Genomic DNA, 15,405 nt, shown 5'->3' on the forward strand with positions numbered 1-15,405 from the left:
CAAACATTACCTCATAGTAAAAGGCTGGAAAACAGTTTTCTACGCAAATGGTCCCAGGAAACAAGCTGGAGTAGCCACTCAAATATCCAATAAAATAGACATTCAACCAAAAGGCATCAAAAAAGACACAGAAGGAAACTTTATACTCATCAAAGGAAAAATCTACCAAGAAGAACTCTCAATTCTGAACATCTATGCTTCAACTACAAGGGCACCCTCATTCGTAAAAGAAACTTTACTAAAGCTTAAAGCATACATTGCACCTCACAAAATAATTGTGGGTGACTTCAACACTTCACTCTCCTCAATGGACAGATCAGGGAAACACAAATTAATCAGAGACACAGTGAAATTAACAGAAGTTTTGGACCAAATGGATTTAATAGATATCTGCAGAACACTTCACAAAATAATTGTAGGTGACTTCAACATCTCCTCAATGGACAGATCAGGGAAACACAAATTAAACAGAGACACAGTGAAATTAACAAACGTTTTGGACCAAATGGATTTAATAGATATCTACAGAACATTTCATCCCAAATCAAAAGAATATACCTTGTTCTCAGCACCTCATGGTACCGTCTCCAAAACTGACCATATAACTGGTCACAAAACAGACCTCAACAGATATAAGAAGATCAAACTAATCCCATGCTTCCTATCAGATCACTATGAAGTAAGGGTGGTCTTCAATAGCAACAAAAACAACAGAAAGCCCACATACACATGGAAGCTCAACAGTGCTCTACTGAATGATACCTTGGTCAAGGAAGAAATAAGGAGGTCTCCAGCCAGACGAGACAGGTGACCTCAGGTACTGAGCTATCCTGAGGATAAGACCTCTGGGGAGGCAGACAACCAAGCTGCAGGCTACTGCCTGCACCTAGGACCTGTGAGAGCAGCTGTTCCTCCTTGAGCCAGCCAGGTGCAGGTACTCTGCTCTGCAGAGAAGGCAGAGTTGCAATCTTTGTCCCCAGCCAGACTAGACAGGCAACCCCAGGTACTGAGCTATCCCAAGTATAAGACCTCTTGGGGATGCACACAAGCAAGCTGCGGGCTGCAGCCTGCACCTAGGAACTGGGAGAACAGTGGTTCCTCTGGGGGCCAGCCAGGCGTGGGGCCAGGGCCCTGCAGGATCCCAGCTGCCATCTTCGCTCTCTGACAGAGCAGACGGGCAGTATGAGGTTCAGTCCACAGAGAAAACCCAAGCATAACATTGCTTTGGGAAGGACACACCAGGGCTCCAACGGCACCCAAGAGGAGGGCAGCATATCAGCAATCTGTGCCAGGGGAAACCCAGCCATCCAGTGTTGTGGAAATAGCCTTATCGGCTCAAAGGAGGTTGAAGCGCCAGCCAGTGACTAGACCAACTAACACCAGTGAGAAATAGATGGCAAAAGGCAAACATAGGAATGTTACTAACAGAAATCAAGGCAATATGGCAGCATCTGAACCCAATTCTCCATTAACAGCAAGTCCTGGATACCCCAACACATCAGAAAAACAAGATTTAGATTTAAAAGCACTGGTCATGATGCTAGTACAGGAACACATGAAGGACATACTTAAAGAAATTCAGGAGAAAATGGATCAAAAATTAGAAGCCCTTACAAGGGAAACACAAAAATCATTGAAAGAACTTCAGGAGAATACAAAAGCCAATAAGGAGGAAATGCAAAAATCACTTAAGGAAATACAGGAGAACCTTGATCAACAGGCAGAAGTCATGAAAGAGGAAACACAAAAATCGCTTAAAGAATTAGAGGAAAACACAAACAAGCAAATGACAGAGCTGAGCAAAAATTTCCAGGATCTAAAAACAGAAGTAGAAACAACCAAGAAAGCACAAAGGGAGACAACTTTGGAGATAGAAAACCCTGGGAAGAAATCAGGGACCATAGACGCAAATATCAACCACAGAATACAAGAGATAGAAGAAAGAATCTCAGATGCCGAAGATACCATAGAAACCATGGACTCAACAGTTAAAGAAAATGCAAAATGCAAAAAGCTTGTATTCCAGAACATCCAGGAAATCCAGGATACAATGAGAAAGCCAAATCTAAGGATTACAGGTATTGATGAGAGTGAAGATTTACAACTTAAAGGGCCAGCAAATATCTTCAACAAAATTATGGAAGAAAACTTCCCTAACCTAAAGAGAGAGATGCCCATGAATATACAAGAAGCCTATAGAACTCCAAAACAGACTGGACCAGAACAGAAATACCTCCCATCACATAATAATCAAAACCCCAAATGTACTAAACAAAGAAAGAATACTTAGGGCAGTAAGAAAAAAAGGGCAAGTAACATATAAAGGAAGACCTATCAGAATTACACCAGATTTCTCACCAGAAACCATGAAAGCTAGAAGATCCTGGGCGGAGCTCATGCAGACTCTAAGAGAACACAAATGCCAGCCGAGACTACTATACCCAGAGAAACTCTCAATTACTATAGATGGAGAAACCAAGATATTCCATGACAAAACCAAATTTACACAATACCTTTCTACAAACCCAGCCCTACAAAGGATAATAGGGGGAAAACACCATTACAACGAGGGAAACTATACCCTGGAAAGAGCAGGATATTAAGCTTTTTTCATCAAACCCAAAGAGGATAACCACACACGTATAAAATTAAAATCAAAAATGTTAGGAAGCAATAACCACTACTCCTTAATATCTCTTAACATCAATGGACTCAATTCCCCAATAAAAAGACATAGACTAATAGACTGGTTACATAAACAGGACCCTACATTTTGCTGCATACAGGAAACACACCTCAATGTCAAAGACAAAAACTACCTTAGAGTAAAAGGCTGGAAGACAATTCTACAAGCAAATGGTCCCAGGAAACAAGCCGGAGTCGCTATTCTAATTTCAGATAAAATTGACTTTCAACCTAATGTCATGAAAAGAGACATGGAAGGTCACTACTTGCTGGTCAAAGGAAAAATCCAACAAGAAGAACTCTCAATCCTGAACATCTATGCCCCAAATACAAGGGCGCCCTCATTCATAAAAGAAACTTTACTAAAGCTCAAAGTACACATTGCACCTAACACAATAATTGTGGGTGACTTCAACACTCCACTTTCACCAATGGACCGATCAGGAAAACAGAAACTAAACAGGGAGACAATGAAACTAATTGAAGCTTTGAACCAATTGGAGTTAACAGATATATATAGAACTTTTTATCCCAAAGCAAAAGAATATACCTTTTTCTCAGCACCTCATGGCACCTTCTCCAAAATAGATCATATAGCTGGTCACAAGACAGACCTCAACAAATATAAGAAGATTGAAATAATCCCATGCCTCCTATCAGATCACTATGATGGAAAAGTGGTCTTTAGTAACAGTAAAAACAACAGAAAGCCCACATACACATGGAAACTGAACAATACTCTACTCAATGATAACTTGGTCAAGGAAGGAAGGAAGGAAGGAAGGAAGGAAGGAAGGAAGAAAGAAAGAAAGAAAGAAAGAAAGAAAGAAAGAAAGAAAGAAAGAAAGAAAGAAAGAAAGAAAGAAAGAAAGAAAGAAAGAAGAAATTAGAATTTAATGAAAATGAAGGCACAACATACACAAATCTATGGGACACAATGAAAGCAGTGCTAAGAGGAAACCTCATAGCTTTGAGTGCCTCCAAAAAGAAATTCGAGAGAGCTTACACTAGAAGATTAACAGAACAACTGAAAACCCTGGAAGAAGAAGCTAATTCACCCAGGAGGAGGAGAAGACAGGAAATCATCAAACTCAGGGCTGAAATAAATCAAGAAGAAACCAAGAGAACCATACAAAGAATCAACAAGACCAAAAGCTGGTTCTTTGAAAAAATCAACAAGATAGATAAACCCTTAGCCAGACTAACCAAAGGGCACAGAGAAAGTATCCAAATTAACAAAATTAGAAATGAAAACGGAGATATTACAACAGAAACTGAGGAAATTCAAAAAATCATCAGATCCTACTACAAAAACCTGTACTCAACACAACTGGAGAATCTGGAAGAAATGGACATTTTTTTAGACAGATACCAATTACCAAAATTAAACCAGGATCAAATAGACCATCTAAACAGACTCATAAACCCTAAAGAAATAGAAGGGGTCATAGATAGGCTTCCAACCAAAAAAAGCACAGGACCAGATGGTTTCAGTGCAGAATTCTATCAGACCTTCAAAGAAGACTTAACACCAATACTCTTCAAACTTTTCCACCAAATAGAAACAGAAGGAACACTACCCAACTCCTTCTATGAAGCCACTATTACGCTGATACCAAAACCACACAAAGATCCAACTAAGAAAGAGAATTTCAGGCCAATATCCCTTATGAATATCGATGCAAAAATACTAAATAAAATTCTTGCCCACCGAACCCAAGAACACATCAAAACGATCATCCACCATGATCAAGTAGGCTTCATCCCAGGGATGCAGGGATGGTTCAATATAAGGAAATCCATAAATGCTATCCACTACATAAACAAACTCAAAGAAAAAAAACAACAACATGATCATTTCATTAGATGCTGAAAAAGCATTTGACAAAATTCAGCATCCTTTCATGCTAAAAGTCTTGGAAAGGACAGGAATTCAAGGCCCATATCTAAACATAGTAAAAGCAATATACAGCAAACTGGTAGCCAACATCAAACTAAATGGAGAGAAACTTGAAGCAATCCCACTAAAATCAGGGACTAGACAAGGCTGCCCCCTCTCTCCATATCTTTTCAATATAGTTCTTGAAGTTCTAGCTAGAGCAATTAGACAACAGAAGGAAGTCAAAAGGATACAAATTGGACAGGAAGAAGTCAAACTATCACTATTTGCAGATGATATGATCATATACTTAAGTGACCCTAAAAACTCTACTAGAGAACTCCTACGGCTGATAAACAACTTCAGCAAAGTGGCTGGCTACAAAATCAACTCAAGCAAATCAGTAGCCTTTATATATTCAAAGGATAAGCAGACCGAGAAAGAAATTAGGGAAATGACCCCCTTCACAATAGCTATAAACAGCATAAAGTATCTTGGGGTGACTCTAACCAAACAAGTGAAAGACCTATATGACAAGAACTTCAGATCTCTGAAGAAGGAAATCGAAGAAGATCTCAGAAAATGGAAAAACCTTCCATGCTCGTGGATTGGCAGGATTAATATAGTTAAAATGGCCATCTTGCCAAAGGCAATCTACAGATTCAATGCCATTCCCATAAAAATCCCAACCCAGTTCTTCATAGAGCTAGAAAGAGCAATTCTCAAATTCATCTGGAATAACAAAAAACCCAGGATAGCTAAAACCATTCTCAACAGTAAAAGCACTTCTGGGGGATTCAATATCCCAGACTTTAAACTCTACTACAGAGCAATAGTGTTAAAAACTGCATGGTATTGGTACAATATAAGGCAAGCGGATCAATGGAATAGGATTGAAGACCCAGAAATGAACCAACACACCTATGGTCACCTGGTCTTCGACAAAGGAGCTGAAAGCATTGAGTGGAAAAAAGATAGTCTTTTCAACAAATGGTGCTGGTTCAATTGGAGGTCAGCATGCAGAAGAATGCAAATCGATCCATTCTTATCTCCTTGTACCAAGCTCAACTCCAAATGGATCAAGGACCTCCACATAAAACCTGACACACTGAAACTAACAGAAAAGAAACTGGGGAAGACCCTGGAGGACATGGGCACAGGGGAAAAGTTCCTGAATAGAACACCAAAAGCTTATGCTCTAAGATCAAGAATTGACAAATGGGACCTCATAAAACTACAAAGTTTCTGTAAGGCAAAGGACACCGTCAAAAGGACAAAACGTCAACCAACAAACTGGGAAAGGAACCCTAAATCCGACAGAGGGCTAATTTCTAATATATACAAAGAACTCAAGAAAGTAGAACCCAGAGAACCAAATAACCCCATTAAAGAGTGGGGTATGGAGCTAAACAAAGAATTTTCACATGAAGAACTTCAGAGAGCTGAGAAACACCTTAAGAAATGTTCAACATCATTAATCATTAGGGAAATGCAAGTCAAAACAACCCTGAGATTTCACCTCACACCAGTCAGAATGGCTAAGGTCAAAAACTCAGGAGACAGGTATTGGCGAGGATGTGGAGAAAGAGGAACACTCCTCCACTGCTGGTGGGATTGCAAGATGGTGCAACCACTTTGGAAATCAGTCTGGCGGTTCCTCAGAAAACTGGGCATGCCACTTCCTGAGATCCCTGTTATACCACTCCTGGGCATATATCCAGAGGATTCTTCAGCATGCAATAAGGACACATGCTCCATTATGTTCATAGCAGCCCTATTTGTAGTAGCCAGAAGCTGGAAAGAACCTAGATGTCCTTCACAGGAGGAATGGATACAAAAAATGTGGTATATTTACACAATGGAGTACTATTAAGCCATTAGAAATAATGAATTCATGAAATTCTTAGACAAATGGATGGAGCTGGAGAACATCATACTAAGTGAGTTAACCCAGTCTCAAAAGATCAATCATGCTATGCACTCACTGATAAGTGAATATTAGCCTAGAAACTTTGAATACCCAGGACATAATCCACAAATTAAATGATGTCCAAAAAGAATGGAGGAGTGGCCCCTGGTTCTGGAAAGACTCAGTGCAAGAGCATAGCGGAATTCCAGAACAGGGAAGTGGGAAGGGGTGGATGGAAGAATAGGGGGACGGAAGAGGGCTTATGGGACTTGCGGGGAGTGGGGACCCAGAAAAGGGGAAATCATTTGCAATGTAAATAAAAAAATTGGAGATTTTGATGAAATATACTAATAAAATTGAAGAAATATATAGAAAAAAAAAAAAGAAACGCTCAACATCATTAGCCATTAGGGAAATGCAAATCAAAACAACCCTGAGATTTCACCTCACACCAGTCAGAATGACTAAGGTTAAAAACTCAGGAGACAGCAGGTGTTGGTGAGGATGTGGAGAAAGAGGAACACTCCTCCACTGCTGGTGGGATTGCAAGATGGTACAACCACTCTGGAAATCAGTCTGGCGGTTCCTCAAAAAGCTGAATGTGACACTACTGGAGGACCCTGCTATACCATTCCTGGGCATATACCCAGAGGATTACCCGGCATGCAATAAGGACACATGCTCCACTATGTTCATAGCAGCCTTATTTATAATAGCCAGAAGCTGGAAAGAACCCAGATGTCCCTCAATGGAGGAATGGATACAGAAAATGTGGTATATTTACACAATGGAATACTACTTAGCAATTAAAACAATGAATTCATGAAATTTGTAGGCAAACGGTGGGAACTGGAAAATATCATCCTAAGTGAGGTAACCCAATCACAAAGGGATATACATGGAATGCAATCACTGATAAGTGGATATTAATTAGCCCAGAAGCTATGAATACCTAAGATACAAGTAGCACATCAAATGACTCCCATGAAGAAGTAAGGAGAGGGCCCTGATCCTGGAAAGGCCTGATCCAGCATTGTAGGGGAGTAACAGGACAAAGAAAAAGGAGGGAGGTGATTGGAGAATGGGTGTAGAGAAGGCTTATGGGACATATGGGGTGGGGGGAACTGGGAAAGGGGAAAGCGTTTGGAATGTAAACAAATAATTTAGAAAATAAAAATAAAACAAAAAAAAAAAGGAAGAATAAGGAAAGAAATCAAACACTTTTTAGAATTTAATGAAAAGGAAGGCACAACATACCCAAATTCATGGGACACAATGAAAGCAGTGCTAAGAGGAAAACTCATAACTCTGAGTGCCTCCCAAAAGAAGCTGGAGAGAGCATACACTAACAGCTTAACAGCACATCTGGAAGCTCTAGAACGGAATGAAGCTAATACACCCAAGAGGAGTTGAAGACAGGAAATCATGAAACTCAGGGCTGAAATAAACCAAGTAGAAACAAAAAGAACTATACAAAGAATCAACAAAACTAAGATCTGGTTCTTTGAGAAAGTCAACAAGATAGAAAAACCTTTAGTCAGACTAACCAGAGGGCACAGAGACAGTATCCAAATTAACAAAATCTGTACAGAGCCATATTGGGGCAGTCTTGCACTTGGTCAGAGTTTGACTTTGGTCAAGGTTAACTTCTCCCAGTTAGCCAGGATCCTGCTCCACCTAGGGTGGAGTGCACGTAGTAAAGGTTAAGTTCATTGTTCTTCCTGGTATAGGGATTCCTGAATTAAACAGGTGACCCACCCAGCTGCCGGAGCAGTCAAGACGAAGACCTCCAAGAGAAGCTAGACAACTTCCACCGGAACTCAGCCTGGAGTCTGGGGGGAAGGGTTTGCCCGAACTGTTATAAGGTCTGGCGCCATTAAAGTTTACGGCTTTGATCAGTGAACATTGACTTAGCCGTACTTTCTTTTCGCCGCTCTTCCCTATGACCCCAAAATTCTCTCAACAGGTAACCCAGTTTACATGTAGCTGCTGGCGGCTACATAGTGGCGCCTGAACGTGGGAAGACCTGGCACGAGAGAATTTCTTGAGGTAGCCCTATCCAGCGAAGCTTCGTGGAAAAGGTGAAAATTAATGGTGTCCGCACGGTAAGCAACATAGAGGGCAAAACTAGCGCTAGTGAATTCGTGTCTATGGTTGTGAGTGCAGGAATGGATACAGTTTTTCAAGCATACTGCGTGGACCCAGCGCAGGACTGCTTGGGTTGATAAGATAGGGAAATATGGGGAAGGAATTTGGTAGGCATTTGCCCAAAGCTCGTAAGAGCTGATTTCGGCGAAAAGAAAGGGGTTTTTAAAAATAGGCATATGTCCACAGCTTCTAAGAGCTGTTTAAAGAGGAAAATGGATGCAATTGCTTAACAAGCACGCTTAACTTTCTGTGTATCTTTCCGTGTTTGTCCCGGTGCACCGACCGACTGTCTGTCTATGTGTATGTTTATGTCCTCTCTGTGTCTTTGTGTGAATGACTGTTTCATGTTAAAAAGAAAAAATTGGTAAAGATTACATCTGCTGGTAACCTTTTGAGCTAGCCACAGTTTGTGTGGGGATTGATTCAAAGCCACGCTGCAGCAGCGTAGCTCACTCACCCAAGAGGCAAGCATGGCTGGGGAAAAAGCCGCTCTTAAAGCCCAGAAACCTCGAGATTTGGGAAGACTTTGGTTTGGCTTGTGAAATTCATGTAGTCGCTTTATACTTGTTTCTAATTGGTTTTAATGATATAAGGCTTTACATTTCTTGACTAAAGAGTTATAAATTAATTGGTTATTATGTAAAAGGTATAGTGTTATTAAGAAAAGGTTAGTTTAAAACTGGTGATTCAGTGTTAGAGCTATCTTAACTAACTACACGTGGCCTAACGCCACTCATGCCTTGTTCTTGTTTATAATTGGATTTAAAGGTATATTTTGCATGTCTTGACTATAGAGTATTGGCTTAAGTCACTGCACATGATTTAAAAGGTATAATGTTATTAACAAAAGTTAGGTTAAGGCTGGTAGTTTAGGGTAGTCGCCATTTTGAACACGTGGCATGATGGTTAAGGCTGGTAGTTTAGGGTAGTCGCCATTTTGAACACCACGTGGCATGACGCAATCCAGGAAATACAGGCCTTTGGGACGCTCCTAAATTGGCATGGTGTTTCATGTGAATCTTGGCCTGGAGATTAGACTTAATGAAGATTAAGATTTAAAATATTGTCTCTTTAATAAGTTACACTGTTATACACTTGAACATAAGAACTGGCATACAAACCTTGTGCTGTAAATATGTGTTTGCCATTAATTTTAAAGAAAATAGATTGGTTAAAATTGAGATTTGCTTCCAAAATTACAATTGTGCTCTAATATTGCAAGAAAACATTGAGTTACAATAAAAATCAGTGTGTCATTGGCTACAGTTTTCAGTTTGCAGGCTCGTAATTAACATTTTGTAATTAAGATAATTTTGAGAGTGATGCAGCTATGGGTTTTAGAGGCCCATTGCCTCTTTTCCACAAGTTTATAGGCTACAATGGTAGGAGCAAAATTTAACCCTCCAAGATTAAAAAGGATATCTCTGTAGAAATGTATTTGATATCAAGTAGGTTCCTTTGACCATGAAATTACAGGCTTCTTTTGTTTAATCCTCAAAATGTCCTTGCAGGACAGATAGTTTGGGTCTGGTCTTAGATAAAAGGCTCAGATTAGAAGATATTTACATTTGAGGAATCTCATACAATGTCCTTGCCAAGGACTCAAGGTGGATCCTAGGGCAGATAAAAAAATTTACATTTGAGTTAATGCAAAGCTTAGAGCTGCCTCAGGGGAAGCTAGTGAGGAAGTTTTGAGAAATTGTTTCTGCCTTACAGGCCCCACCTAGGGAGTGTTTGGCTTTAAAAAAAAAAAAAAAAAAAAAAAAAAAAAAAAAAAAAAGGTTTTTGACTTATCCAGGTGTGGGTTAAAATGCAGTTCAAATCTATGAAAGGTCAAGGAGGCTATAAAAGCATTAACATTTGGCCTGTCTACTCCCTACAAAATTATTGTAAATTTAAAGGGTTGCCTTTTTGCTTTACATTCTGATAATTATAAAAGCATTTGCTTCTAATTTTAAAGAGACAACAAAACAATTTCATTAGAAAGTTTTGCCTCAAGGAATGGCTAACAGCCTTATGTCTTGTGAGAAAAAGTGTTTGTCTCTCTTTCAATACAGAAGTTAAGATCTTAAAAATTTCAGTGTATAATGTTCATAGAATGTTTGTTACAGGCCCTTGCTCCTATAGACTTTTAGAATTTTTAGGTAAATGGCTTTCAAAAGTTGTTAGGATATATTAATTGGCTTTATCTTATTTACCTCATTTTAAGCTTGCCACAAAAGGTCTTAAACCTCTGTTTTCAAGGTAGGAAACATTTGTTCCTTGCTTCAAGCAACAATCAAATTTATTATTAATGGTTGGTCTATTACATGACAAGCATTTTTAGGCAAAATTAATAATTGTTATCCAAAAGATAATTTGTACTATCAGATCACATGTTTATTCCTTTAAGTTTCTCCCTGCTTCAACACAGATACCTGAATTGGGTGCTATAGCAGCTATTTTTAAGATGTTAAAGGTCAAGCTTTTAATAATAGTAGATATACATAGCTCATGGTTTATAATTGCTTAAAATTGGTCCATTTTTAATACTGCTAATTCTTAATTTCTACAGTTTGTACAAATGTGATTCAAATTTCTAAGAACAAAGGATATATTCTCTAAATGACTGTCCTTTAGGTATTTGAAATAATTTTATATTTTGTGCACATCAAATTATAAAGATTTGTTCTTGATGTCCTCAATTTCTACCTCTACCACGTAATGGTGTTAATCCTAGAGGACTTAGTTATTACAGATAAATGATATTCATATTTCTAATTTAAAAGATAAAAAAAATATGTACATGTGACTAATGATTCATTTTTAGGCTGTCTAGTTGCAACTGCTCTAACAGAAAAAGCAACTATATTTTATATAATTACATAGTTATTGCCTATGTTATGGTTTATACTTTGTGTTCCAACTTAAATTAATAAAACAATATCTTCTTGGAAGAAAGAAGAGAGGGGAAATTGTGTCCCTGTGCATATAATTTAAATTATGCTTGCATGTTTTTAAAAAAAATTTTAAAAATTGGATGCCAAGAAACTCCTTGCTAAATGTATATGACATCTTGTAATTAGACATATTGATGTCTAGGTGAAATGAAGGAATTCACTTACTAACATATGCCATGATCCTGATTTAATATTGGGGGAGAAGGCATGTCCTCTGTTTTTTCCACAGAATGCTGCAGAAGATATGCTGACTGTGCTTGCTGAATGCCCAGACCATGGTAACATAAGAGCTATATTGGATATATGTTCTTGACTTACCTCAATTGTTAAATGTCCCAGGTTAGATAAATTGCCTAGCTTCAAGCTTTTAGACTTTGTGGGACAGAAAATAGAGACTGTTAAGCTAGCTTAGGAAAAATTAATCTAAAGAAGAGTTAAAATGACTCTTCTCCTTATTGTGTTCAGCTGACTTAACCATAGACTAGTCTAGAAATAATCCCAATATTGAAGATTCCAATTTTGAAGATGGCTAACAATCTTCAGCCAGCTGTGTTAATTTAACATATAGTCTCCACTTTTCCTGAGAAGTAACAGCTTAATTCTTGATTCACAAGGCTACCTCTCCCACCTCAGAGGCCAAGCCTTGGGTCCTTAAAGTTGTTAATTTACAACTGAATTGGATACTTCTGGGACAAGTTAATCCTATTCCACCTTTAACTCTTGACCTTGTCTGTTAAGCAGACTGGCTGTCTCCACCCAGGTTCACCTGGATGGAGAGATTACATGTCTGTTAAAGACACTTGCAGACCCCCCTGGCTTCAAAACTTACACAAGTGGATCTCCAAAGAGGGAGCCACATAGAACTCAGATCTATGTGTGTTTGTTTATGAACAAACATGGGTACCAGCGAGACGTGCGAGGCAAAGCACTGCATGGGGAGGTGAATTTCTGCTTCTGAGTCCCCAGGAAGTACACCTAATTGCATAGGGGTTAACGTCGAGAGGCTGTCCTTAAAATAATAAGGGAGCCTATTACCCCTCCTCTGAAAAAGACGTTATACAATATTTAAGAGGAATTACGGTCAATGCTTCCCCTCCTGGTTAAGGCCCGCCTTCTTATGAAGGATATTTATCCACTTGTTTTCTACCTCCTCGTGTTCAAATTAATAAAAAAAAGGGAGGACATGTACAGAGCCATATTGGGGCAGTCTTGCACTTGGTCAGAGTTTGACTTTGGTCAAGGTTAACTTCTCCCAGTTAGCCAGGATCCTGCTCCACCTAGGGTGGAGTGCACGTAGTAAAGGTTAAGTTCATTGTTCTTCCTGGTATAGGGATTCCTGAATTAAACAGGTGACCCACCCAGCTGCCGGAGCAGTCAAGACGAAGACCTCCAAGAGAAGCTAGACAACTTCCACCGGAACTCAGCCTGGAGTCTGGGGGGAAGGGTTTGCCCGAACTGTTATAAGGTCTGGCGCCATTAAAGTTTACGGCTTTGATCAGTGAACATTGACTTAGCCGTACGGTCTTTTCGCCGCTCTTCCCTATGACCCCAAAATTCTCTCAACAGGTAACCCAGTTTACATGTAGCTGCTGGCGGCTACAAAAATCAGAAATGAAAAGGGAGATATAACAACAGAACATGAGGAAATTATAGAAAAATCAGATCCTACTATAAAAGCCTATACTCAGCACAACTGGAAAATCTGGATGAAATGGGCAATTTTCTAGGCAGATATCAAATATCAAAGTTAAATCAGGGTCAGATAAACCATCAAAACAATCCCATAACCCCTAAAGGAACAGAAGCAATCATTGAAAGTCCCCCATCCAAAAAAAGAAAAAGAAAAAAAAAAGAAAAAAAAATCACAGGACCAGATTGTTTAAGTGCAGAAATCTATTAGAACTTCAAAGAAGACATAACACCAATACTCTCCAAAGTGTTCCACAAAATAGAAACAGAAAGAACACTATCCAACTCATTCCATGAAGCCACAATTTTGCTGATACCACACAAAGATCTCCAGCAAGGAAAGAGTACTTCAGACTGATTTTCCTTATGAATACTGATGCAAAAGTACTCAGTAAAATTCTTGCCAACTGAATCCAAGAACACATCAAAACGATTATTCATCATGATCAAGTGGCTTCATCCCAGGGATGCAGGGATGGTTCAAAATACAGAAACTCATCAATGCAATCCACTAAATAAACAAACTCAAAGAAAAAAACAACATGGTCATTTTATTAGATGCTGAAAAAGCATTTGACATATTTCAGCATCCTTTCATGTTAAAAGTCTTGAAAAGAGCAGGAATTCAAGGTCCTTACCTAAACATAATAAAAGCAATATACAGCAAACCAGTAGCCAACAGCAAACTAAATGGAGAGAAACTTGAAGCAATCCCACTAAAATCAGGAACTAGACAAGGCTGCCCTCTCTCTCCATTTATTTTCAATATAGTACCTGAAGTTATAGTTAGAACAATTAGAAAACAAAAGTTCAAAGGATACAAATTGGAAGGGAAGAAGTCAAATTATCACTATTTGCAGATAATATGATAGTATACTTAAGTGACCCCCCCCCAAAAAAAAAACTCCACCAGAGAACCCCTACAGCCGATAAACAACTTCAGCAAAGTGGCTGGATATAAAATTAACTCAAGCAAATCAGTAGCCTTCCTATTCTCCAAGGATAAACAGGTTGAGAAAGAAATTAAGGAAAGGACACCCTTCACAATAGTCACAAACAATATAAAGTATCTCGGTGTGACTCTGACCAAAACAAGTGAAAGATCTGTATGACTTCAAGTCTTTGAAGAAAGAAATTGAAGAAGACCTCAGAAGATGGAAAAATCTTCCATGCTCTTGGATTGGTAGGAATAATATAATAAAAATAAAGGAATGTGGTACAGAGAGGTAGGGGGGGTAGAGGAACAGAGAGATTATTGTGGGGCTATAACAATAGTGGAGACTGATCCTGGGCCTATTACATTTTGGACAAGTACTCCATGAACTAGCTCTCTATACGTCTTTTAATTGGTGCTCATATTCTAGAAAGTAGTTAGTGTGTATTTGAGAAAGGTAGTAATTTACCTGATTAAGCTGATCCTTTCTGCCAATTTTTCTGTATGGTCTTTAGTGGGAGGGACATTTTCTACAAATGCAATTCCATACAGTAGAAAGTTCTGCAGAAACTTCTTCAATCCTTCATTTGTTTCTAAAAAACACTGGAAATCAACAGATGGAACTTGGGCTTGCTGGTAGAGTTTAGCATTCCATAATATTCTAGGTTGGATAACCTTTTGTTTCTGCCCTTCATAGCTGTTTTTCACCAGCCAATCCAGATCATATCTAGTCACATGACCATCTGGCCCTTTTAAGAAAAAAAAGGGGATAGAAGAAAATTTAGCAATACTGCCAAATACTTAATACTTAAAAATATTCATTCTCTTCTCAACATTAGTTTACCATTTTTAATTGTTTGATATTTTTATAGATGCATATGTTTTGGTCAAATCCACCTCCTATTCTGTCTCTTCCAATTCCACTTGCCCAGCACTTTCACTCTTCTTGTGCTCTGTTTAAAACCCACTGAGTCTACTTACTATTACCTGTAAGTGTATGGGCACTGTATCATTTACTGGGGGCAAGGGTAGCCCCTCAGAGACCATATTCCTAAAGAAAACTGTCTCTCCCTCCATCAGAAGCTAAAAATTGCTAACAGCTCCTCTAGTATGGGTAGAACTTCATGAGTCCCTCCCTCATCTATCATGGGACTTTTGGCTGGCTTGATCATGCACAAACAGTGACAACACCATGAGTTCTATGAGCAATGGCCTTGTAGTG

General features: G+C 38.9%; 1 protein-coding gene across 5 annotated transcripts in view; it reads right to left on the bottom strand.

The window, feature by feature from the left end:
- The window catches only part of Tmlhe (trimethyllysine hydroxylase, epsilon), a 164,654-nt gene that overhangs the window by 35,711 nt on the left and 113,538 nt on the right, over positions 1–15,405 (bottom strand). For all 5 annotated transcript variants that reach the window (XM_052171126.1, XM_052171127.1, XM_052171125.1 and 2 more), the window contains one exon: positions 14,653–14,932. In XM_052171126.1, the coding sequence (XP_052027086.1) occupies positions 14,653–14,932 (280 nt within the window). The remainder of the gene's footprint in view (positions 1–14,652; positions 14,933–15,405) is intronic.

The sequence above is a fragment of the Apodemus sylvaticus genome, chromosome X (assembly GCF_947179515.1).
Source record: "Apodemus sylvaticus chromosome X, mApoSyl1.1, whole genome shotgun sequence".
In the NCBI taxonomy this organism is placed as follows: Eukaryota; Metazoa; Chordata; class Mammalia; order Rodentia; family Muridae; genus Apodemus; species Apodemus sylvaticus.